At 45.0% G+C, this 27,140-nt stretch overlaps 1 protein-coding gene across 1 annotated transcript in view; it reads right to left on the reverse strand.

Moving 5' to 3' along the window:
• Positions 1-7,656: 7,656 nt before the first annotated feature.
• LOC137436465 (mitochondrial import inner membrane translocase subunit Tim17-A) overlaps positions 7,657-27,140 on the reverse strand; it is a 28,986-nt gene continuing 9,502 nt past the window's right edge. The window contains exons 5-6 of the mRNA XM_068130277.2: positions 19,434-19,544; positions 7,657-8,393 (exon numbers count right to left, since the gene is read on the reverse strand). Coding sequence (XP_067986378.2) covers positions 8,299-8,393; positions 19,434-19,544 — 206 coding nt within the window. The 3' untranslated portion in view covers positions 7,657-8,298. The remainder of the gene's footprint in view (positions 8,394-19,433; positions 19,545-27,140) is intronic.

Below are 27,140 nucleotides of genomic sequence, written 5' to 3' on the forward strand. Positions count from 1 at the left end.
GCTCTAATAGGTGGTATTGCCCCCTTTGGCAGAAACAACCTCAAGTAGGCGTTTCTTATAACTGTCTATCAGTCTCTGACATCGACTGGGAGAAATTTTTGCCCACTCCATGCAGAATTCTTTCAGCTGTGCGATGTTTGAGAGGTTTCTTGCATGCACAGCTCGTTTCAAATCCCCCCACAACATCTCGATGGGATTTAGATCCCGGCTTTGACTTGGCCATTCCAGAACCCTCCATTTCTTTCTTTTCAGCCGTTCCTAGGTGGATTTACTGGTATGTTTAGGGTCATTGTCTTGTTGCAAGGTCCACCTTCGGTTGAGCTTCAACTTTCCGGCAGATGGACTCACATTATCCTCAAGCACCCTCTGGTACAATGAAGAATTCATAGTGGATTCTATGATGGTGAGCTGCCCAGGCCCTGATGCAGCAAAGCTGCCCCAAACCATAATATTTCCACCACCATGCTTTCCAGTTGGTATCAGGTTCTTGTTGTCAAATGCTGTCTTTGGTTTTCGCCAAACATGTCTTCTGGTACTGTGGCCAAATAGCTCTACCTTTGACTCATCTTTCCAGAGCACATTGTTCCAGAAGTGCTGGTCTTTGCCTCGGTGTTCATTGGCAAACGTTAGTCTTGCCCTGATGTTCTTTCTGGACAGCAAAGGTTTCCTCCTGGCACACCTCCCATGTAGATCAAATTTATGCAACCTCTTTCTAATGGTAGACTCGTGCACTTTGACATCAACCGTGGCAAGAGCTACCTGTAGGTCCCATGATGACATTCTGGGGTTCTTCGAGACTTCTTTCGGCATCTTGCGGCCTGCTCTCAGGCTGAACTTGCTGTGGCGGCCTGGCCTGAACAAGTTGGCAGTTGTTTGGAATCTTCTCCACTTGTAGATGATCTTCCGGACAGTCGAATGATTGATTTCAAATTGTTTGGAGATCTTTTCAAATCCATTCCCAGACTCGTAGGCATCTATAACCTTCTTTCTGAAGGCCTCAGAGAGCTCTTTGGATCTCGGCATGGTGACGCTGCACACTTCAACAACAAAGAGCAAACCAAACTAAATGTCTGAGGTTTAAATAAGACAGGTTCCTCCAAGATCCTCTCAAACAATGTTCTAATCATTTGCACCTGAGCTGGTGCACCTGATTCTAATTTTAGGTATTTGAAGTAGTGATAAATGTAGGGGTGTACTTACTTTTTCCACATGCGAAATTTGCATTTATGTTTATTTAAATTATACAATGGACTACAAAATGTAAATGTTTCAGGATATTTGTTATATTATATCACCTTTATCTATCGATATTGTTGAAATGAAGATCAAATAGCTGTATGTTGAAATATGGTGAAAAAGTCAAAACTTTACATGGGGGGTACTTACTTTTTCACATGACTGTATATATATATATTGTATTCACAGATGTGAGGAACACCTGTGTTGTGGTATGGGATCTGCTTGGTGAGTGGTTTGCACCCCTGTATGAAATCACCTGAATGTAGCTGGTCCAGGATATTTCACACACATCCCTGAACACTGGGCCAAGTCAATTTCTGGGATAATCCAGGGAAAACCAGGATGGTTCGCAATTACTGACCACATCAAAAAGCTAGAATGGCACTACTGTGGAGAGCACACCTCTGCCAGGCTGAACAGTTCACGTTTTGGAATCCACTGATAGATCGGATCTGGATCTAGACCTGACCCCAAAAAATAAAAACAACAACAATTCTTCCTTGTCACATACCCAAGCTGTCCACTAAGTTTCGTCCAAATCCGGCCATAACTTTTTCAGATGTCGTGCTATATATCAGTTTTGGCTCTATCACTGAATGGTGAAGAATCACTGAAATAATTTCTCTGATCCGGATCCAGATCTTCACCGAAATCTAATAATTTCGGCCTTGTCACATACACAAACTCTCCACCAAGTTTCGTCCAAATCCGTTCACAACTTTCCTGTTCACAAACAAACAAAGACAGACTGGGGTGAAAACATAACCTCCATCCACCTTCAGTGGCGGAGGTAGCTCGATGTGTGAAGGATTCTGTGATGATCTGCATTGATATCTGATATTGTGATTTTTAATTGTGTTGTAGCTACATCATAATTCAGCATCAAATCCCGTAGTTTAAGTAAATGCAACTTGTCACTGTCAGGTGTACTGTAGAAAACCTAATACTGTATAACCATTTCAATTTGGTGAGGCTCATATCATTTTAACCATTTAATGTGGTGGAATGAAAGGTTCCTAAAGTGATGTGTACCCGAAATAAATTGTCATTTTGAAGTGTGTAAAGGAGTTGCTAACATATTGAACACTTGTATACATAGACCATGACATGCCGCAGATGTGACTGCCAAATGACGTTTTGACACATCTTGAGCGTCCTTTCTATTGTATATCACTTTAGATATATTGTTCAAATATAGAATGCTTCAATGATAATCTGTTGATACTTAAAACAGTCCTCAAATACTGTATAGTTTGTACTTTTTCCTGTCAGTACCCACCAACTTGGTACACCAGAGGACGTCACCCGTCACCCATGACGTCATGCTTTTCATAAGATCAAAATCAACTTTAAACGGAGATAATAAACATAATTATATAACTGTGATAATATTTAGCAGGTAGGGCACCCGTCACAGGTACGATTTATTTATATTATCGTGTTCAAGGGCTCTGTTGACACAGACCACTGAATGGATGGACGAACTGCTTTACTCCCTGGACGACGGCAAACAATGGCGGCCTTGCGCCGGAACGCAAGGACACGAGAACCTTACATCTTTTAAAACAAATGGGTTTATTTCCTGAAACAGTTTACAAATAACAAGGCAAGATAAATTCAATAAATAACTATATACAAAAGAACTACGCAACATATGGTGCCACATACCAGATTCAACCACAGACGGAGAGGGAAACGAGAACTGGGTGTGTTTAGCTCTGCTGTGGTAACGGAGGAGGAGGTGGTGTTGAGCAGTCGAACAGGCAGGATGAGCAGGCGATGAGGAAGCAGGGAAAACGACGAAAAGACGAACAGGCAGCAGGCAGACAAAAAGAGGCACAGGGCGAAGGAGCAGGCAGGCAGACAAGCAAGAGGTAACCTTTCCCGCTCTCTCTCTCTCTCTCTGGTGCCATCCAATTCTCCTCAGAGTCCAGCACCTGTGCGACTCCAGTTCCTCCCCTTGCTCTCCGGGGAGGGGTGTTCATAGCTCCGCTCCCATCAGGAGACGATTATCACTCCGCCCCGATTATCACCACCATCAGGATATATATATATATATATATATATATCATAACCACCACAAATCTATATATATAAAGTAGAGTTGGCCTCTGTGTCTGTATCCTGATCTATCTATGATCTCTAAGATCTCGAGAACCCGTGGACGGATTTGCGAGCGGAAAGTACTGTTCGACTCGGGATGGTCCCAGGAATGTCACGGATACATAAACATTTAAAAAATTTCGGGTTTTAAAATTAGCGTATTATTAGCACTAGCAGAAGAGAGAGGGATTCGAAGGGAGGGAGCGCAGCGCTTCTAGCGCTTCTGACTACAGCACACCTTAAAATTAAAAAAACTTCGGGTTTTAAAATTAGTGTGTTACGCGTAATTAGCGCTAGCAGAAGAGGGAGGGAATCTAAGGGAGGGAGCGCAGTGCTCCCTCCAGCGCTTCTGTTAGCGTAATTAGCGTATTTCGGAACGTTAATTTTTCAACTTCATTATTCGGAATCAGTACGTCCCAGAGAACCTTCGTAACGTTAATTTTTCAACTTCATCCGATTGACATGGGACCAACGGCATGTGACAAAGAGTGAAACATACAGGCTACATTTATTTGACGACAATGAGTTCCGACTTCCGACCTCGGTGGGATGACAGGCTGAGTCAACCCCCCTGGTGTGAAGGGGGAGGAGGAGGGGAGGGGGGAAGAGAAGGGGAGGGGAACGAGGGGGAAGGGGATGGGAGGGGGGGAGGGGGGAGGGGGAAGGGGGGAGGGGGAGGGGGAAGGGGGAGGAGAAAGGGGGGGGAGGGGGAGGGGAGGGGCCCTTCTTCCCCTGGGCACCCCCGCACCCTTCCCTCCCCCCTTCCCCTTCCCCCTCCCCCCCCATTCCCCTCCCCTCCTCTTCCCCCTCCCCTCCTCCTCCCCCGCTTCCCCCCTCCCCCCCTCCCCCCCGTTCCCCTCCCCTCCTCTTCCCCCTCCCCTCCTCCTCCCACTCCCGTGCAAAGCCGGGTACCTCTGCTAGTCATATATATATCCAAGTTGCCTGAATGCGTCTGATCGGGGTAAACGTCATAACCACAGCACGTACAATGCTAAATGGTGCATCATTTAAGAGCTCTTGGGTCCAGACAGTGCATGGGGTGCTTTACAAATCACTAAATTCATGCAATTTCAAGTTATTTGCATTTTTGTTGTGCACATGGTTTATATATGCCATCATTGGTTCATATATGTACCGGAAGTTAAAAAAAAACAAAAACCTTATCAGCCTTAACAGTTAATGACTATTATGCTTTTAAAGACATTTAAAGACATGTGGTTTATGCACCACAAACACCCTGGTGTGTGTACAGTACACACCACAAACAACATGGTGAGTGTACAGTATGCACAACGAACAGCCTGGCACGTGTACAGTACACACCACAAACAGCCTGGTGTGTGTACAGTATGCACCACGTACAGCCTGGCACGTGTACAGTACGCATTTACCAATCAATTAGTCCCTGGTGTTGGGCTAGCGGCTAGGGTGCCGGCTTAGGATCCTGGGTTTGAATCCCGGTCGATCGCTGAATTAACGCCAGGGGGGTTGACTCAGCCTGTCATCCTTCCGAGGTCGGAAAATTGAGAACCAGTTCACTGGTAATTCCCTGTTTGTCGTAAAAGGCGACAAAAAGGGTTGGCGGCAGGAAGGGCATCCGGCCGTAAAACATTGCTTCAAAAGGGGGACCAAAAAACAACAACAACCACGGTTCCCGAAAAAGGCCAACCCCCGCTTTGCAGGGAAAAATGGCCTCTAAAGGTGGTTTTTTGTTTTTTTTTAAAGACAAATCTTGGAAAAAAAAATACGATTTTGATTTCATTTACCAACCAATTATCCTGCAAATGAAAACTGGGACACCATTACTAATGCTTCCAGTACATTTTCATTAATATGTGAGGCGTACAAAAGAATGCTCTGACAATGCCTTGTATTGTGCGAGTGGAAGCACGAAGTTTCATGGGTGGTGTATAATCTGTGTCGCTGGTTCATGAAACAAACCCAGTTTGTAGATAAGCCCACAAGTGGGAGTTGTGTGTTTGGCCTTTTAATGAATGATTCCAATATGATGGAGGTGGGCGAGCAATTGGGATCAAGTGACCATAACATAGCGTGCAAGAATTCTGTTAACCCATAAAGAGCATAGGGCCACAATCGTGGCCGACACACACACACACACACACACACACACACACACACACACACACACACACACACACACACACACACACACGTCGACTGGCCACGATTGTGGCCCTACCAAATATGGTCATTATATCAATGTGTTCTCGCCACTATTTGTATGCAAATTAATTTAAACTGCCGTCAACCCAAAGAATGAATCATGACCTTTTTTACAATGTATAATACCCTGGGTAACTTGTGAAAAGTTGCTTCTAATTGGTGGAGAAAAGCCGATGACAAAAAAGCATTTCTGGGCTGCAAATCAGTAAATCCAGCACTTTATGGGTTAAGAATTACATTTCAGGATAGTAGAGTAAGGCTCGTAGATTCCAGGAAGGTAAATTTTGAGGGTGTGAAGACCTGGGTCAATGCTAGCGCCAGCCCCACCAGCGCCCCTTGGTACGACTCGAATGGAGTTCGAACCGCCTACCTCTCGGACTCAGAGCGGACAATCTAACCATTACACCACCGAGTTTGGTAGATTCTCAGTTGTTCCACATTCTTGCCACGAATCGTGTTAACCTGTGCGGGTGGGCTGTTTGGTCCAAACCCGATAAGAACCACCAGGTGGCGACATCGCCAAGAACTCCAAACCTCCTCGGTGTAATGTGAATTCCGTAAAACATTTCAACTGGAACCAACTTGCCCTTGTTTTTCTATAATTTTCAGATGTAGACATACATACATACACACATACACACATACATACATATCTTGGCTATTTTGCACAATCCTGGATGGGTCGCCACTCCGACGCATGATACAAGCTGGTCCTCATTTTGCTAACCTCGAAAGGATGACAGGCTGAATCAACCAACGCGATGTTCATTCAATAGCTCGACAGGGGCTTGAACTTCAAGATCTTAACCTAGCCACCTTAACCGTTAAGCCAACACCAGGCACGAGGATGATTGATGAATTTGAAGAGGGCCAGCTGACGAAACAGATGCTTGGAGATAAGCACCATGAACAGGTGCCAAGTATTGAGGAGTCATTTGCTAATGATGTGCACTCCCTTCTCTCGACGATAGAGGAGATGGGGAATCCTTTTGAAGAAAACAGTGAAGAGTTACTCACTTCATGTAATCAAAAGTGAGCATGAGTTAAAAAAAAACAAAAAACATTAGGCAAAGCACAGCACGAAACATATGTAGAGGAGCAATTCAGCAAGTGGAAAGATCAATCAATGATTCAATCCCGAGGAATAATCTCTCCATTCAGTAGGCCAAAGGAAACAGTTCCCTCTGAAGACAAGGTGAAAGTATTGGAACTGAAGAATGACTTTTCAAGGTTATAAATTGCCAGTCAAAGAAGAGACGAAGATCTCGAGGATTTTCATCCACCACAAAAACCAATAAATAGCACCGCAAAGCAGGTGTAACCCCTCAGCCCATGCATGGTGGAAACCAATTTCAAGATGGCTGCCGTGGCGGCCATATTGAAAATCGTAGCGTGCCCATTTTCGAAAGGAACCTTCCTCTACTCAAACCCAACACACACTGCAAAAATGGATTTAATCGGACAAGCCGTTCTCCTCGAAATTGACGGAAACCAAAAGTTGACGGACGCCCGTCTGGACGCCCGTGACGACAATACCCCTTAGCCCAATTTGGGCTGAGGGGTGAAAATCAATCTAATGTTTATCTTTACATCATTGTACATACTTGTACCAAGTTTGACATGGTTCCCTTTAGCCGTTGTTAAATTATCACGGGAGTGAAAACCTATCAAGGACTATGACCTTTGACCTCAATATCAAATAAATTCATCTTTGCGTCATAATACATACTTTTACCAACTATGGTCAAAATCCCATCGTTGGTTCACAAGTTATTGTGGTAACAGCATTTTTTTAAACCTAAAATGACCTCTTGACCACAAAATCTAATCAGTTTATCTTTACATAATAGTACATACTTGGTCTAAGTTTGATATAAGTCCCTTCAGCAGTTCTTAAGTTATCGCGTCAACAAAAACCTATCACGGACTGACAAACCGAAACCACAATGCCTCCGGCGACTTCATCGACAGAGGCATAAAAATCAAATAATCGAACCCTGGAAGTGGTAAACAATCCAATTGTTTATGGTGAAATACATTCAAAACTGCTTGTTGTGATGTAAATAAATATTTTCCCAACCAATGAAATCAACCGAAATCAACCTAGAGCAAACAGACCACCTGAGACAATTCGTGTTACTCAATAATTTAATGTTTACACAAGAAAAACTGAGGAACGTCCCATTCAACCAAAAGCACGGCTGTCATTATTGTGGCAAAATCGGCGGAAAATCTCTTTAAAAACAAACGGATGGTGTCAAGCATAAATAGGGCAGGTGCAGCTGCACCTCAAAATAATGTAGGTGTCCCTTCACCAATCAGGCACTGAATGTCAACTCGATTACCTCCGTGACCCTTAATGCACAACACAAGGGCTGCATCTCCAGAATGTGCAAAAAATAATTATTTAAATCATTGCAGTTTCCATCACAGAGCCATGCATCTGCCGTATGCAAACACAGATCTGCACACAGGTTAGACCATCACGTGGAAGGAAGGTATTACAGATGTGCACACGTTAAACCATCACGTGGCATGACAGCACGACAGTTTACTTGTTTTAAACCTTCAGCTTGGACAAAATATGGTCACCGTCATCACAGTCTCTACGCAATAGCACATGTTTTGGGAAACATTTTCTTGTCATTCGACACAAAATAATACTTTTCCTTTTTTTGGAACAATCTATACATTCACACCTTCAATATAAATGAGACCAGTCGATAAAATGGACAGTATTTGTGTACATTCAAACAGGAAGCCAACATGGCCTCATTGGTATTGGCCCTGCCCATAAACGCCGAAGCCTCCCGTCGACACGTCCTTCACAGGAAGCTGAGATGATTCATCCACAAACTGGTGTGGTCCTGTGAACAAATAGCAAAACAAACTATGGAAAGGTGCAGTCAAAATCCCACCAAATATTAGTACATTCTTCACATTTCTACCATACTCGTCTGGGTACCCAGCATTGCATGGGAAAAATTACGTTGGGGGTTCTGGCGATTAAATGAGGCATTAAATGTGAGGGACGCATTAAAAGAGAGGCTGAGTATGGTGGAGGATGATGTAGTTGATCTTGAAATTGGTTGGATGTCAATGAAAGCTAGTCTGTTGGGAGCCGTCGGTGAGGTATGTGGATGGACAAAAGGACCACCGAGGCACTCGGAAACATGGTGGTGGAATGATAAAGTTAGAAAGAGGATTGACGAGAAGAGGAAGAATTTCAAGTAGTGGCTGAAGGCGAGGGGTACGGGGGCAGAAAAGGCAGAGCATGAAAGTTATAAGGCAGCCAGGAAGGCTGCAAAGAAAGAGGTAGCAAAGGCGCAGGAGGAATGTAGGAAAATGTTCGGAGAACGCTTGGATTCGGAAGAGGGTCAGAGAGCGGTATTCAGGATTGCAAAGCAGATAGCGAAAGAGAGGTGTGATGTGATGGGGGTGAGTTGCTTGAAGGATGAAGTGGGACAAATCGTTGTGGACCCAGATGGAATTAAAGGAAGATGGAAGAGATATATGGAAATGCTGTTGAATACAGAGAATGAATGAGATGGCAACATAAAGAGTAACCCAGTTTTAGGACCTGCAGAGAAGCTAACCGAGAAGGAAGTTGAGGAAGCGATAAAAGCAATGAAGAGTAGAAAAGCGGGAGGGCCGATGGGAGTTGTGGGAGATATGTTGAAGGCAGCGGGAAGTTGAGGTGTGAAGAGAATGGCGGAGATATGTAATCTGGTGGTGAAAGAAGGCCGCATTCCAGTGAATTGGGAACTGAGTACCCTCGTCCCTCTATACAAGGGGAAAGGTGACCCTCTGGAGTGTGGCTCGCACCGAGCGATAAAGTTATTGGAGCATGGAATGAAGGTATTGGAAAGGGTGTTGGAGAGGAGGATAAGGAAGAAAGTGAAGATCGGCGAAATGCAGTTTGAATTTATGCCAGGAAGAGGAACGACAGACGCACTTTTTTATTGTAAGGCAGTTGCAGAAGTACATGGAGAAGAGGAAGAGGTCGTTTCTTCGGTTTGTTGATCTGGAGAAAGCATTCGAAAGGGTTCCACGTGAAGTAGTGACATGGGCATTGAGGAAGTTAGGAGTGGAGGAATGGTTGATCAGAGTAGTGATGGCAATGTACGAAAGAGTGCACAGCTGTAAGGACGAAGGACGGGAACAGTGGTGAGGTTGAGGTGAAGGTGGCAGTGCATCAGGGGTCGGTACTAAGTCCACTACTATTTGTAGCTGTGATCGAGGTGCTGGCTCGGAATGTAAAGGAGGGTTTACCGTGGGAGTTGTTGTATGCAGATGATCTGGTGTTGTTTGCAGAAAGTATGGATGGACTGAAGGAGAAGACGAACAAGTGGAAGGAATGTATGGAGACAAAAGGTCTGAAGGTGAATATCGGAAAAACGAAGGTGATGGCAAGAGGTAAAGCATGTGGTGAGGTGGAAATAACTGGGAAGTGGCCGTGTGCTGTGTGCAGGAAGGGTGTCGGAGTGAACTCCATTCAATGTACAATGTGCGCTGAGTGGGTTCATCAAAAATGTAGTGGTCTGAGAGGGTCATTAACCAGTGTGGCAGTTACATTCAAGTGTAAGGTGTGCACAGAGGGAGCTGCAGATGGAGGAAATGTTGAGTTGCATCTTGGAGACGGCATGAAGCTGGAAGGTGTGAAAACATTTTGATACCTAGGAGACATGTTGAATGGAGAAGGTGGATCAGACTCTGCAACGTTTGCGAGAGTGAGATGTGCATGGAATAAGTTTTGGGAACTAAGTGGCGTGCTGATGAGGAGGGGAGTGTCGTTGAAGCTGAAGGGAAAGGTGTATGCTGCATGTGTGAGAAGTGTTATGATTTATGTGAGCGAGACATGGGTAATGAACGTAGAGCAGCAACGAAGGCTGGAAAGGGTGGAAATGCGAATGGTTTGGTGGATGTGTGGAGTATCGTTGAGAGAATGGAAGACAAATGATGAATTGTGAAAGATGATGGTAATAGAGCCTGTGATGGATGCTGTGAAGAGAAACAGGTTGAGATGGTTTGGTCATGTGTTGAGGAAGGATGAAAGTGACTGGTTGAGAAGTGTGATGGAAATGAATGTAGAAGGAAGTAGAGGACGGGGTAGACCGAGAAAGACTTGGCTAAAGGTGGTGGAAGAAGAAATGCGGGCAAGGGGGTTAACAAGGGGAGATGCAGAAAATATGGCAAAATGGAGAAGATTGTCATGGGGCCCACAAGGCTAACCCCCGCTCTAGCAGGGAAAATGGCCTTAAAATGCCTGTTGTTGCTGTTGTTGTTGTTCTGGTGATGTTGTGCATTGCAGACGTATGTAGTTATGGTCCTCATGGTGGGGAGCTTTTTCCCGCTGGCTCGGCACTGCCTGACCCCACATCCCAATATACCCTTTATAGAGGCCTTTGGTGACCTCACAACGGCCTTCAAAGCCAACATGTGGTTGTTAAAACCAGGTGCTGAGGTATGTACATTCAAAATGTGAGGCCTCGAGGTGCAATGGTTTGGCCGGGAAAGAGTAACAATCAAACGCACAAAATCTTTCTTTCTTTTTTTTCATCTATGATTTTGCAGGTACATCATAACTGCACATCGGATTTTTATGTGAAAAAATAAAAAATACTTTTTCACATAAAACGGCTTTTTTGCGTGCAAAAAAATTATTTTGCTATTTTCGGAGAAAAAAAATATTTCGCCCTTTTTCGGGAAAAATAAAATAAAATGCCCTTTTTGGTCGAAAATGTCTGGCAACGCTAAAAGAAATTAGGGAATTTTTCGAAATTTTAAACTGTGATCGAAATTTTTAACTGCGATCGATCTCAAAAACAAAACGTTGCGTCCACTTGCGTGCGTTGCGTCCCCAGCGTGTACAGCAGTGAGGCGGTGTACTACAGTGAGAGAGTGTACACAAAGTGTGAACAAGTCTCCTATCAAGATGAGTGCTGCTCTTCGTGACAAGTGGCTGAAGGAATTCAATGCTGGCGGCGATGGGGACACCTTCAAGTACGTGTCGAGTGACACGGCTTTCTGTCGAGCTTGTGAAAAGACTTTCCGGGCGAAGCAGAAGTCTGAGCTGGCCCAACATGTCCGAGGAGACCGCCACAAGAGCAACTTGGCCTTGAAGAAGAAGAGGACGGTCACGCAAGCCACCATGGAGGACTTTGGTGGCGGAAAGAGGCACAAGTGCGAGGTCGTGGCTCAGGAGCTGTGCCAGGCCATGCTGGCCGCTGGCATCCCATAGTCGAAATTGGAAAACCCTGCCCTCCGGTCGTTCCTGGAGAAGCACATCACTCTCCAGATCCCCGATGAAAGCTGGATTCGAAAGCACTACCTCGACAAGTGCTACGACGAGGCCTTGGCGGGGATCCGTGCCGACCTCGGACAGCAGCCCATCTGGCTGTCCGTCGACGAGACGACCGATTCGGCAGGTCGATATGTGGCCAATATCATCGCGGGACGCTTGTCCAAGGAGGGGTACTTTCGTCCCCACCTCGTCCAGTGCATGTTTCTGGAGAAGACCAACTCCGGGGAGATCGTGCGCGCAGTCAATGACACGCTGCGCTATCTTTGGCCTGATTTCAAGCCGGAGTGCCTCAAGGTCCTCGTCAGCGACGCCGCGGCCTATATGATCAAGGCTGGCCATGCCCTGAAGAAACTCTTCCCGGACTTGCTGCATGTGACTTGCGTTGCCCACGCACTCCACCGTGTCTGCGAGACAGTCCGAGAAATGTTCAATGACGTCAACGACCTGATTGCCACGACGAAGAAGGTGTTCGCCAAAGCCCCGTCGCGTGTTGTCCTTTGGAAGGAGCAGCAGCCCAATCTTTCTCTCCCCCCGGAGCCCATTCTGACTCGGTGGGGGATGTGGATCGACGCCGCAGTGTTTTACACCGAGCACTTCGAGGCCGTCAAGGACATTGTGGACCAGCTGAACGATGACGACGCGATGGCAATCCGGAGTGCCAAGGACCTGTTCGGAAAGGCGGACATCAAGCTCATTTTGGTCTTCTTAAATGCCCACGTGTCGTTCATCCCAAAGATCCTTAAGCAGCTGGAGGAGGCCGGCATGGAGCTGGCCAAGGCCTTCCAGCTCCTTGATCAGGCCAAGGAGGAGCTCGAAAAGATCCGAGGCTGCCGTAAGGAGATCCTGCTCACCAAGTTCAAGGCGGTGCTGCAGCGCAATCCCGACATTGGTGTGCTGAGGACAGTGGCTTTGATCCTGGATGGAGATCAGCACGGATCTGAGGTTGGTGTGCCGGCTGGAGTCAAGCTTGCCGACATCCCCCTCTTGAGGTACTGCCCCATCGTCAGCGTCGACGTGGAAAGGTCCTTCTCCGTCTACAGAAACGTCCTCACCGACCGCCGACACCGCCTCACCAAGGAGAACATTACCAAGATAATGATTTCAAACACCTACTTTAACCGTTCCTAAAAGGGTCTTGTCAATTTTTTCTAGTCCTCTACTTATCAAACAATGCGGTTGCAATAAAGGTACCTGAACGTCATTTTTTACCTGTTTACTAGCCCAGAGTGCTTAATGTTGTGCAGGAAAAAGCTTACCATTTTTTGTTCTTTTTTTGACTGATTTCTGAAAAACTTGGTAATAATAAAAAATGAATAAAACGGGGGAAAAAAATATTTCAGGATTTTTTCACATAAAAAAAAAAAATTCCACTTTTCAAAACATAAAAGGCCTATTTTCTTAACATAAAAATCCGTAGTCTAATCATAACATACATTGCGCCCTTGCGGGGTTGCTAAAAAGTGAACCGAATCACTGTTGAGTAGCTTTCCTGGTGCTAAAAATATTGATACCACAAGCCAGGAGGGTGTAGAGGGAGCACACTTACCTTTGAGCCGTCAACACTGGGTTTGATTCCCTACCGGACTATAAACTGTTTTGTTGTGTTTTCCTTTACAAGAGCGAGGTTCTTGGAAGAGGGACAGACAAAGGCATGGACGAACAGGAAAAAGAGAAGAGGGAGGAGGAGAGGAAACCTAGCAAGTAAGATGGTAAGGTTAGGAAAGGTTAATGGAGGGAATAAGGATAAAGTTGGGGGAATAACACGAGGTGGTTGAGCACTACTTCCTTGAAGCCCTCAATGGAACAGTAAGACAGAACAGTCTCTGGAATATGGTTCCACAGACAAGAGAAGTGAGGAATAAGAGAGTGAAGATCAACCTGAATTTTGGAAGTTTAACAAGGAGGATTTATGAGAAGAACACGTGCATTCTGGAGTAGATAGGGATGGTCGGAAGACAGAGAACAGCGCTAGCAATATCAGAGAATAGATGATCGAAAACAAAGAGACCACCAATCTGCTGAGGATGAGAGAGTAATGGGTAACATTGTGCATGGGACTCATCACAGGAGATTCCCATAGTTTTGAAAGCTTTTCATTCCATAGAATCCAGGAGGTACCGAGGTGCCAGCCTGTAGGGGAGAGCAGTATTCCATTGAACCCTGAACAAAGACGTTATAGGCTTTGAGTAGCTCTGATTTTCCAAGGAAAGACTGATCAACTGAGAACGCCCATTCTGAGCAGTGTGTTTTGATGAAAGTAGTTCATAAATTACATAAAATAGTTTGTTAATGCAGTGCCGTGTTTTGATGGAAGTAGTTTATAAATGGCATCAAGTAAAGTTTGTTAATGTGGCATTGTTTTCATGGAAGTAGTTTGTAAATAGTATAAAAGGAAAATTTGTTAATGCAGCATTGTGTCTTGATGGAAGTAGTTTGTAAATTATACAAATTAAAGTTTCCTCATGTCGTGTAGTATTATTAATAGTAATGTATATATTGTGTGTGTGTGTATATATATATATATATATATATATATATATATTGATATATTATATATTGTATAAATATGTTATATATATTGTAACGTGTATATTGTTTTGTGTATCTTGTAATGTGTATATTGTAATGTGTAGTATTATAAATATAATATGAATGTATACATATTCAAGTATTAATGTCGTGTTGTGGTTTGATGGACGTAATTTATAAATTGTATAAAGTAATGTATGAACCATGACAATTACAACTACATATGGGCAGGGTACAGCCCGAAGTACCCCGTGGGGGACCTCACTCCCTCTCGTCAACACTCAAGGTGGGGAACCCGATCGAAGCAAGGGTGGAAATCACTCCATTTATGACGACGAAACGTCTGATGCCCGAAGTGGAGATCGGTTTCTGAGGTTTGGGACATCAGGAGAAGTGGTGAAAGTATTGGTCAGAAGAAGAATGGACATATGTTGTGTGCAGGAGACGAGATGGAAGGGAAGTGGTGTGAGAATGGTGAAGGGTAGGCAGGGACAGAAATACAAGTTTGCGTGGCAAGGGTGCCCGGAGGGCGTGAATGGTGTTGGTGTCCTGTTTTCTGAGGAGTTTGTAGACAGTGTGGTGAGTGTGACTAGATGGAGTGATAGGTTGATGATGGTGAAAATGATGATTGGAAAGCTCTTGGTGAACGTCATCTCGGGATATGCTCCGCAGGTTGGTCGGAGCGATGAAGAGAAGGACAAGTTCTGGTGTGCGATAGAGAAGCTGATGGAAAACGTGAAAGATAAGGAGGTTGTTGTGGTAGGAGGAGACCTAAATGGACATGTGGGAAGGAGTATGGATGGTTTTGAGGGAGTTCATGGGGGTTACAGATATGGTGTGAGAAATGGAGAAGGTGAAAGGATTTTGGAGTTTGCTGATGGAGCTGATTTGTTGATTTGTAATACTCAGTTCCAGATAGAGGATAATAAGCTTGTTACATACATGTCAGGTGGGTCGACGACAACCGTTGACTACCTGCTGGTGCGTAGGCGAGATAGGGGTCACCTCCGGGACACAAAGGTGATCCCGGGGGAGGAAGCCGTTTCACAGCACCACTTGGTTGTCTGCGACATAAGGGTGAAAGGTGCGAGGAGAGCTCGGGGGGGGTGAAGTACCAACCGAGAATGAAGGTGTGGAGGTTGAAAGAGGTGACAGTGAGGAAGGCATTAAAAGAGAGGCTGAGTAGGGTAGAGGATGATGTGGTTGAGCTTGAAAGTGGTTGGATGTCAATGAAACATAGTCTGCTGGGAGCCGTTGGTGAGGTATGTGGATGGACAAAAGGACCACCGACGCACTCGGAAACATGGTGGTGGGATGATGAGGTTGGAAAGAAGATTGACGAGAAGAGGAAGAAGTTCAAGGAGTGGCAGAAGGCGAAGGGTATGGGGGCAGAAAAGGCAAAGCATGAAAGTTATAAGGCAGCCAAGAAGGCTGCAAAGAAAGAGGTAGCAAAGGCGCAGGAGGCATGTAGGAAAATGTTCGGAGAACGCTTGGATTTGGAAGAGGGTCAGAGAGCGGTATTCAGGATTGCAAAGCAGATAGCGAAAGAGAGGTGTGATGTGATGGGGGTGAGTTGCTTGAAGGATGAAGTGGGACAAATCGTTGTGGACCCAGATGGAATTAAAGGAAGATGGAAAAGATATATGGAAATACTGTTGAATGCAGAGAATGAATGGGATGGCAACATAGAGAGTAACCCAGTTTTAGGACCGGCAGAGAAGATAACCGAGAAGGAAGTTGAGGAAGCGATAAAAGCAATGAAGAGTAGAAAGCGGGAGGGCCGACGGGAGTTGTGGGAGATATGTTGAAGGCAGCGGGAAATTGGGGTGTGAAGAGAATGACAGAGATCTGTAATCTGGTGGTGAAAGAAGGCCGCATTCCAGTGGATTGGGAAATGAGTATCCTCGTCCCTGTATACAAGGGGAAAGGTGACTCTCTGGACTGTGGCTCGTATCGAGCGATAAAGTTATTGGAGCATGGAATGAAGGTATTGGAAAGGGTGTTGGAGAGGAGGATAAGGAAGAAAGTGAAGATTGACGAAATGCAGTTTGGATTTATGCCAGAAAGAGGAACGACAAACGTGCTTTTTATTGTGAGGCAGTTGCATGAGAAGTACATGGAGAAGAGGAAGAGGTTGTTTCTTGGGTTTGTTGATCTGGAGAAAGCATTCGATAGGGTTCCACGTGAAGTAGTGAAATGGGCATTGAGGAAGTTAGGAGTGGAGGAATGGTTGATCAGAGTAGTGATGGCAATGTACAAAAGAGCGCGCACAGCTGTAAGGACGAAGGACGGCAACAGTGGTGAGTTTGAGGTGAAGGTGGGAGTGCATCAGGGGTCGGTACCAAGTCCACTACTATTTGTAGCTGTGATGGAGGAGCTGGCTCGGAACGTAAAGGAGGGTTTACCGTGGGAGTTGTTGTATGCAGATGATCTGGTGTTGATTGCAGAAAGTATGGATGGACTGAAGGAGAAGATGAACAAGTGGAAGGAATGTATGGAGAAAAAAGGTCTGAAGGTGAATATCGGAAAAACGAAGGTAATGGCAAGTGGTAAAGCATGTGGTGAGGTGGAAAGAACTGGGAAGTGGCCGTGTGCTGTGTGCACGGTGTCGGAGTGAATTCCATTCAATGTACAATGTGCGCTGAGTGGGTTCATCAAAAATGTAGTGGTTTGAGAGGGTCATTAACCAGTGTGGCAGCTCCATTCAAGTGTAAGGTGTGCACAGAGGGAGCTGCAGATGGAGGAAATGTTGAGTTGGATCTTGGAGACGGCATGAAGCTGGAAGGTGTGAAAACATTTTGTTGCCTAGGAGACATGCTGAATGGAGAAGGTGGATCAGACTCGGCAAGGGTTGCTGGAGTGAGATGTGCATGGAAGAAGTTTCGGGAACTGAGTGGCATGCTGACGAGGAGGGGAGTGTCGTTGAAGCTGAAGGGAAAGGTGTATGCTGCATGTGTGAGAAGTGTTATGATTTATGGGAGCGAGACATGGGTAATGAACGTAGAGCAGCAATGAAGGCTGGAAAGGGTGGAAATGCAAATGGTTCATTGGATGTGTGGAGTATCGTTGAGAGAGAGGAAGACAAATGATGAATTGCGAAAGATGATGGGAATAGAGCCTGTGATGGATGCTGTGAAGAGAAACAGTTTGAGATGGTTTGGTCATGTGTTGAGGAAGGATGAAAGTGACTGGTTGAGAAGAGTGATGGAAATGAATGTAGAAGGAAGTAGAGGACGGGGAAGACCGAGAAAGACTTGGCTAAAGATGGTCGAAGAAGAAATGCAGGCAAGGGGGTTAACAAGGGGAGATGCAGAAAATATGGCAAAATGGAGAAGATTGTCATGGGGACCGCAAGGCTAACCCCCGCTCTTGCAGGAAAAATGGCCTTAAAATGCCTGTTGTTGTTTGTTGTTGTATAAAGTAATGTATGTGAATGTAGCTCTGTGTTTTGATGGAAGTAGATTGTAAATTGTACAAAGAAAATTTGTTAATGCAGTGCCGTGTTTTGATGGAAGTAGTTTATAAATAGTATAAAGTAATGTTTGTTAATGTGGTGTTGTGTTTTGATGGAAGAAGTTTATAAATCATACTAAAATACGCCATTTCGTGTCTGTCTGTCCATCTTATGAATTTTTGACGCCAATACATTCCCTCGTTACTTATCCAATCTCAACCAAACTTGACAGGATGACGAAGGGTTACATAATGAAAGTTGTAGCACATTCATTTGCCCCACTCCCCAAGGGGGTTTTCACCCCCGGGAGGGTTTTCCCCACCATTGCCGTCAATGGCGTTACGTGTTGAGGTGTATATCAATGTTAAATTAGCTTTATCGTGGCGTTTGTCCAAAGAAGAAGATTTATCGTGGCGTTTTTCCAAAGACGCTTTAAATCACAAAATTAATGAAAATCACATATTGTTAATGTTATTACAAAACAATATTAATACTAATAATGTCCCACTTCCCCGAGGCGTTTTTCCTGCAGTGATAAAGTGTATAAATAGCTTGTAGTTATAATGGCGTTTCCATAGGAGCAACGGCTTCCACAGGAAGTAAAAATATTATAAAACACAAACACGTATGCTTAGCTTTTTAAACAGTCGCTAATGCTCTTTATAACACTAAATGAAGAAATTTGGAAGAATCCCGACATCCGTGAAGCAAGGTTTACTTAAAGAACTGAGCGAAGATCTACTGTACTCTATATAACCCACAAATGTTGGATTAATAACATGGCCCTTTCTGCCGCTACCGTGGCATTTTTCATAGCGAACTTTTGAAACTCGATCCTGCTGTTTGATACGAAACTGAAAGGGAGAAGCTCGGGTTGTGCTCCTTTACCAAGCAGCCAGCTTGCGCTTGCCAAGCCAGCCGTTCCTTAACGGTTTTGAAATGAGTGCTTTCTCAAATGCTTGAACCACTTGGCGATCTCTCCACAAGAAACTTGGTAAATGAACACACCCAATGGTCTTGAGACCAGACCATAGATCGACTGTAATCTATATACCCAAAAGAGGAATTAACCCTTCCTGCAACTCCCACAGTGAGCGGGTGTACTAGTTGTATAAAGTAACGTTTGTTAATGTAGCGTTGTGTTTTGATGGAAGTAGTTTTTGTAAATTGTATAAAGCAAAGTTTGTTAATGTCGTGTTGTATTTTGATGGAAGTCGTTTTTATAAATTGTATAAAGTAACGTTTGTTAATGTAGCGTTGTGTTTTTATGGAAGAAGGTTCTTATGGTATCAGCAAATGTGATTGTATTTGAATGATTGAACAGATGAATAGCTCGATCGTCTCATGCTAGGACTGTTCGTTCCCATTTAATTGCTTCACCACTGATTTTGTTATACTTCACACTCAATGAGGCCTACCTGGTCTTTTACGAAGTGTCATCTCCTGCATAATTATCCATTTTTAATACATTGTCTACCACCGCACTAAATTAAAGGGTTTAATGGCATGTGCATGAGTTCATGCACAATTTAATCCCCCCCCCCCCCCCCTCAAGTTTTGCCAAAAATGCATGCAAAGGCAGGGTGTAGGTGGTTTTCTCAAGCAGGAACATTATCATACCATTCTGAAACTGTGTGGCAGTGAAGCGAGTGAGCAGAATGCCCACACCCTCGATGAGCGCGAGCAGCACGCCACCCATTACTGCAGAGCCCACCATTGCTACGGGGCCACCTGTGAATAAAAGAGAACCAACACACCATGTCATCACAATGAAAGTTAAAGTTCAAAATTTGTGTAACTAACACGTGTAATTATCAGTCAAATATCAATGTGTCAAGATTATTGGCTTATGAAGATCATAAGACTGCCCATTCCACAGCCGGATCGCTTGCTACGTCCAATCAAGCAGGTACGCATACAAAATGACGACTACGACGACTACTACTACCACTGCCACTACTACTACTACTACTACTGCTACTGCTACTGCTGCTGCTGCTGCTGCTGCTCCAATTATTCCAGCTTCTTGTGGGGTCAGCCAGGGAACTTTTTTGGCCCAAGTCCTTCACAAACTGTCTGGCCAAGTCTGACGTTTGACTGAAGGTGTTAAAAACGCGTAATTTTTCATTACGCTGGCAACAGCTCGCCCACTCTTCACGAAGGACACCACCGTGGGATCTTTAATGTCCACCAAATAATGTCGGTAGATGAGACCCCAGTTTAACGTCCATTCACGGGACGACACACTCTTCGATGAATCACCCTGCCTGTAAAACAGGATGACACTGTGGACGACATTTATAGTTTGGCTGGGATTCAAACCCATGCTACATGGCTTTCAGGTGAGTGTGCATACTGCTAGGATACCCAGCCAACCATGCAACACATTCAAAGTGAGCTCTTTATAAACGAGAAAATGAAACACCAAGGCGCAATGTTCTCACAGCACTGAATGTAAAATACCTGCAATGCAAACCTTGCCATTCAGGAATGTACATTTCAATGTGAAGTATCTATTTTGGAGAAAGAAGTTTATAAAGAAACGTCTCGGCGATTCAAAGAGAAACATTGTGGCTTGTATCAAGAACCAAATTGTACAAAAACAACAACAGACATTTTAAGGCCATTTTCCCTGCAAGAGCGGGGGTTAGCCTTGCGGTCCCCATGACAATCTTCTGCATTTTGCTCAATTTTCTGCATCTCCCCTTGTTAACCCCCTTGCCCGCATTTCTTCTTCGACCATCTTTCCCCAAGTCTTTCTCGGTCTTCCCCGTCCTCTACTTCCTTCTCCATTCATTTCCATCACTCTTCTCAACTAGTCACTTTCATCCTTCCTCAACACTTGACCAAACCATCTCAACCTGTTTCTCTTCACAGCATCCATCACAGGCTCTATTCCCATCATCTTTCGCAATTCATCATTTGTCTTCCTCTCTCTCAACGATACTCCACACATCCACCCAACCATTTGCATTTCCACCCTTTCCAGCCTTCGTTGCTGCTCTACGTTCATTACCCATGTCTCGCTCCAATAAATCATAACACTTCTCACACATGCAGCATACACCTTTCCCTTCAGCTTCAACGACACGTCCCTCCTCGTCAGCACGCCACTCAGTTCCCAAAACTTCTTCCATGCACATCTCACTCTAGCAACCGTTGCCGAGTCTGATCCACCTTCTCCATTCAGCATGTCTTCTAGATAACAAAATGTTTTCACACCTTCCAGCTTCACGCCATCTCCAAGATCCAACTCAACATTTCCTCCATCTGCAGCTCCCTCTGTGCACACCTTACACTTGAATGTAGCTGCCACACTGTTTAATGACCCTCTCAAACCACTACATTTTTGATGAACCCACTCAGCGCACATTGTACATTGAATGGAATTCACTCCGACACCCTTCCTGCACACAGCACACGGCCACTTCCCAGTTCTTTCCACCTCACCACATGCTTTACCACTTGCCATCACCTTCGTTTTTCTGATATTCACCTTCAGACCTTTTGTCTCCATACATTCCTTCCACTTGTTTATCTTCTCCTTCAGGCCATCCATACTTTCTGCAATCAACACCAGATCATCTGCATCCAACAACTCCCACGGTAAACCCTCCTTCACGTTCCGAGCCAGCACCTCCATCACAGTTATAAATAGTAGTGGACTTAGTACCGACCCCTGATGCACTCCCACCTTCACCTCAAACTCACCACTGTTCCCGTCCTTCGTCCTTACAGCTGTGCGCGCTCTTTTGTACATTGCCATCACTACTCTGATCAACCATTCCTCCACTCCTAACTTCCTCAATGCCCATGTCACTACTTCACGTGGAACCCTATCGAATGCTTTCTCCAGATCAACAAACCCAAGAAACAACTTCTTCCTCTTCTCCATGTACTTCTCCTGCAACTGCCTCACAATAAAAAGCGCGTCTGTCATTCCTCTTCCTGGCATAAATCCAAACTGCATTTCGTCAATCTTCACTTTCTTCCTTATCCTCCTCTCCAACACCCTTTCCAATGCCTTCATTCCATGCTCCAATAACTTTATCGCTCGATACGAGCCACAGTCCAGAGGGTCACCTTTCCCCTTGTATAGAGGGACGAGGGTACTCAGTTCCCAATCCACTGGAATGCAGCCTTCTTTCACCACCAGATTGCAGATCTCTGTCATTCTCTTCACATCCCAATTTCCCTCTGCCTTCAACATATCTCCCACAACTCCCGTTGGCCCTCCCGCTTTTCTACTCTTCATTGCCTTTATCGCTTGCTCAACTTCCTTCTCGGTTATCTTCTCTGCCGGTCCTAAAACTGGGTTACTCTCTATGTTGCCATCCCATTCATTCTCTGCATTCAACAGTATTTCAAGAACCAAATTGTACATTATATAAAAACTAGAACAATGCGACTGTGTTGCCAATATGCCTCTACATAGTCCCACAACGGATAGATGCCATCACTCTGCATATGTATGGGTAGTGGATCAGTTTGTGAAGTTTCGTGTTGATCAGATTAGGGTTCGATTTTCTATCCAAGATGGCTGCCAAACCAAGTGAACTATGACGTCATCATTTTCAAACTATATGCAACAGTGCTGTTAGATGATATTTGTAAAATTTCGCATCAATAGGGTGAGTGGTTTCAGAGATATAATTATTTAATATTTTCCTTCAATCCAAAATGGCTGCCAAACCATGTGACCTATGATGTCGTGAATTGAATATTTCAATACAAATGGGTCATATATGTTGTTACGGATTCGTCACTTCCGTTGTTGTGGTTTTCATCCTCTGTCAACATTTTTGGTTCTATGTACTATTATTGTTATCGTTTAAGTGAAATAGAGATTACTGTTTTAAAAAGGTAAAAAAAGTTAATGTTTTAAATGAAACCGGAACCGGACGACGAAGAAGAGGAAGAAGAGAAAAAGAGGGCGGAGCGAGTGAGTTCGACAAGAAAGCCGAGCTGCTTTGAGGTCTGGAGCAAACGTTGGTGAACGAGGGTCACGAGTGAACTTTGGGTTTCCTGGAAAAGGGATTCCTGCGACAGTTGTTATCGCTGTGACCGATAAACCTGTGTGACAGGTTTTGTGGTCGATTCCGAAGAGAATCGTTGGAGTGCCATTACGTCTCGAGAACGGGCCGTTGGCCATTTTGACTCGCGCCCGATTTTCGCATCGCTCCAGGTTTTTCATCTCGCTTCAACCATTTTCACCACATCTAGACGTTAACCTGGTGTGTGTGTGTAACGTGGCTTTTGAGTGGGAAATCTGCGGTTCGCCGATTGGGAGCCGTGGAACGTCCATACCCGAAGGTGTGATTTCCCAGTCGCCTGGAGGACACCTTTACGCATCTTTGGCAGCGTGACTGTCACTCAACCGAACGGGATTCTGGTCTCGATTCGACATTGTTCTGACGATCAATGGAGCGTGGATCAACTTTGGCTTGAAGCCGGGAAAGAGACATTGGGAATGTTCTTGTTTCACTCACTTGGAGTTACCTTGTACGAACTGATGGTACCATCATAGGAAAAAGATTTATGGGTTGTACAATTGATTACTATTGTTATTGTACTGTTATTCTTGTGTGACCTTAATACAATACTTGTTTGTTGGTAACAATTGGTGTGGTTTCACAATTGATCTTTGACATACAGAATAACACATTTTTCTGCCGTGACTCCTCTCGGGACTCGGAGGTACACCGTGACCGGGGTTTGGGAAGGAGCACGTAACAGAAATTGGGGGCCTCGTCCGGGATAGAATTCCCTAACACTCGTCCGGGATAGAATTCCCTAACACTTGTCTGGGATAGAATTCCCTAACATTCCCAAAATTCCCAAATTTGGAATTTTTCTAACATTCCCAAATTTTTCAAAAATAAAATTTTGAAATTTTTTGTGTGAAGGTTAACAGGTGCTAACTAATAGTCACCATGGTGTTTGACGCAGAAAAGTTTGTGGCGTCCCCTTATGAGGCACAGATCCAGGCGTTAAAAAGATCGGAACTCATGATATTGGCCAAATATTTTAACTTGGAGGTCCGAGTTCATATGAAGAAAGCAGAGATGCAGACATTGGTGGTAGAATCTCTGGTGGGACAAGGAACATGGAAAGAGGTAGCCTTGGATTGGTTACCTGAGGAAAAAGAAAATGTGGAGCTCCGGAAAATGGAGATGCAACTGCAGAGCCAGGAAAGGTTAAAAGCAGAGGAAAGGAAAGCAGAAAAGGAAAGAGCAGAACAGGAACGAGAATTCGAGGAAAGAAGAGCAGAACAGGAACGAGAACTCAAGGGAAGAAGAGCAGAACAGGAACGAGAACTCGAGGAGAGAAGAGCAGAGGAAAGGAGAGCTGAAGAAGAAAGAAGAGCAGAGGAAAGAGCAGAGGAAAGGAGAGCCGAAAGGGAGTTAAAGGAACGTGACATGGAGTATCAGAAGGAACTTAAACTCAAAGAGCTGGAATTACTGGGAGAACGGAGAGAAGTAGTATCCATGCCAGCTAGTTCGACAACTAGTCAGAACACTTGGGATGTTGGTAAGCACGTGAGGCTGGTTCCACCCTTCAATGAAAAGGAGGTAGCCAAGTTTTTTTTACACTTTGAGAAAGTGGCTCAAATGCAAAAATGGCCTGTGGGGTCCTGGACTATGTTAGTGCAAAGTGTTTTGGTGGGTAAAGCTCAAGATATCTATTCGGCTTTACCGATTGACCAATGTGCAGATTATGAGAAAGTGAAGAAAGCCATTCTCAAAGCCTATGAATTGGTCCGTGAAGCTTACTGACAAAAATTCAGGAACGCAAGGAAGAGGGAGAGTGAGACCCATGTGGAGTTTGCCAGAATGAAGGAAACCATGTTTGATAGGTGGTGTGACTCGAAGGAGATTGGGAAAAACCTCAACCTGTTACGACAATTGATCTTGGTGGAGGAAATCAACAGTGTGTCCACGTGGACATTAAAGTACATCTGGAGGAAAGGAAGGTACCAGAGTTGTATGAGGCAGCAACCGTGGCAGATGACTATGCCTTGACACACAGGATGGGGTTCCACAAACCTAACGTCCGCCTAGAGTTAGCCAGGGGAGTTATGGTAAATCAGGTGCGGAGAACAAATATTCATGGCGGCGGCCTCGAGATGACTATGGGGACAAATCTGATACCGCAACTTTTAGGGATCAGAAGACTACAGTTCCAAGACAGACTTATCTTCCGGGGGGCCCGAGGCAGACCACGAGTTTTTCCTCCGGGCCTACTTGCGCTTTTTGCAAGAAATCTGGACATTTGATGTCCCAATGTTACGCCCTGAAAAGGAAAAATCAGGAGCGGAGTCAAACTAGTACAACTCCGAATGCATTGGCCAATGCGAGAAATCGTCCTTTGAGGACAGTGCCTTGTGAAGGTTCCCGTGCCAAAGTTACGGCATCACAGAACGACCTTGTTCAAGAGGGTTACAAACCTTTTATTTCAGAGGGGTTTGTGTCACTGGATGGGGACTTGACTAACCAGAAACCTGTTAGGGTGTTGAGGGACACAGGAGCACATCAACCTTTGATGCTTGAGGGCATTTCGCCATTGTCAGAGAAGACGGCAACTGGTGTTCGTGTTCTTTTACAGGGGGTTGGTGGCTATGTTAAAGCTCCACTTCATGTCATCCATTTAAAGTCTGATTTGGTGTCAGGACCGGTTACCGTAGGTTTACAAGCCACTCTTCCTGTAAATGGAATCTCTTATTATCGGGAATGATTTGGCCGATGGTCGAGTTTCTGGTAATCCAATGAATGAATGAATGAATGATCATTTTAAGGCCATTTTCCCCGCTGGAGCGGGGGTTAGCCTTGCGGGCCCCATGACAATCATGGTTCCCTGTTTGAGGCAATGTTTTTATGGCCGGATGCCCTTCCTGACACCCACCCTTGGTCACGCTCTTAAGATGCGCAGGGATACGGTGTGCCTATTCTAAATCGGGGTACACACCGTGATCATTCATCCCAGCAAGCTGGTACTCAATTTGCCGACCTCGGAAGGATGACAGGCTTAGTCAACCCCCCTGGCGTTAATTCAGCGATCGACCGGGATTCGAACCCAGGATCCTAGGATCCCAAGCCGGCACCCTAACCGCTAAGACAACACCAGGCTCCAATGATCCCAGGCTCCAATCCAACTCCAACCGTCTGTTGGAGCTGGTTGTTGCTCCAATGATCCAACACCAGGCTCCAATCCAATGATGGTTGAAAAGCCCAGTATGGAAAATAACACTGCACAGTTCGAGAAGGAAGGCGATGTGGATTTGGGTTCCTTAGAGGTATTGGAGGAAAATTCTGAAAGAGGTAATAGGAAAGGGAGTGACATCAAGGAACTTAAGGAAAAGGTGGCATCTGGAACAAAAGAGGAAATGGAGTGTCCGTCGGAGACACCTGGGAACGAGGTTGAACAAACGGTGCTGGTCCGAAAGAGACTTGTTGAAGAACAACACGGAGATTCGGAGATCCGGAGTTTGATTGATAAAGCCGTTACAGAGGAAGAGGCTATGAAGATACCTGTTGGTTACTTTATGAAAGGGGAAATACTCATGAGAAAATGGAGACCACTGGAGGTGCCAGCAAATGATGAGTGGAAAGTTCATTACCAAATTGTGGTGCCACCGCCGTACCGGAAGGAGATATCGAGTTTGGCGCATGAGACACCTTTGGCCGGGCACCTTGGAGTGAACAAGACATGTGACAGAATATTGGTACATTTTTTTCTCGCCAGGATTGCGACGTGATGTGGCAGAGTTCTGTAAATCTTGCCACTTTTGCCAGCTGGTGGGAAAACCTAATCAGAAAGTCCCATCCGCACCTTTAAAACCAATTCCAGCTTTTGAAGAGCCATTCAGCCGTGTCATTATTGACTGTGTATGCCCTTTACCTTAAACTAAGGCTGGACATCAGTATTTGTTGACCACAAGGTTCCCAGAGGCAGTGCCTCTTAGAAAAGTTGCTGCGGCAGTTATTGCGAAGGCCTTGATTAAATTTTTCACTTTGGTTGGCCTACCTAAGGTCATACAGTCTGATCAGGGTTCCAATTTCATGTCAACACTTTTTCAGCAAGTGGTACACCTGTTGGGAGTGGAGCAAGTAAGATCAAGTACTTACCATCCCGAGAGCCAAGGGGCCTTGGAAAGGTTCCACCAGACATTGAAGAATATGATCAGAACGTATTGTTTTGAATGTGACAAGGATTGGGATGAGGGAATACCCTTATTGTTGTTTGCTACGAGGGAATCTGTTCAGGAGTCATTGGGGTTCAGTCCTTTTGAACTTGTGTTTGGACACGCAGTGCGAGGACCATTGAAAT

Source organism: Myxine glutinosa, chromosome 11 (assembly GCF_964187855.1).
Source record: "Myxine glutinosa chromosome 11, kmMyxGlut1.1, whole genome shotgun sequence".
NCBI classification, from domain to species: Eukaryota; Metazoa; Chordata; class Myxini; order Myxiniformes; family Myxinidae; genus Myxine; species Myxine glutinosa.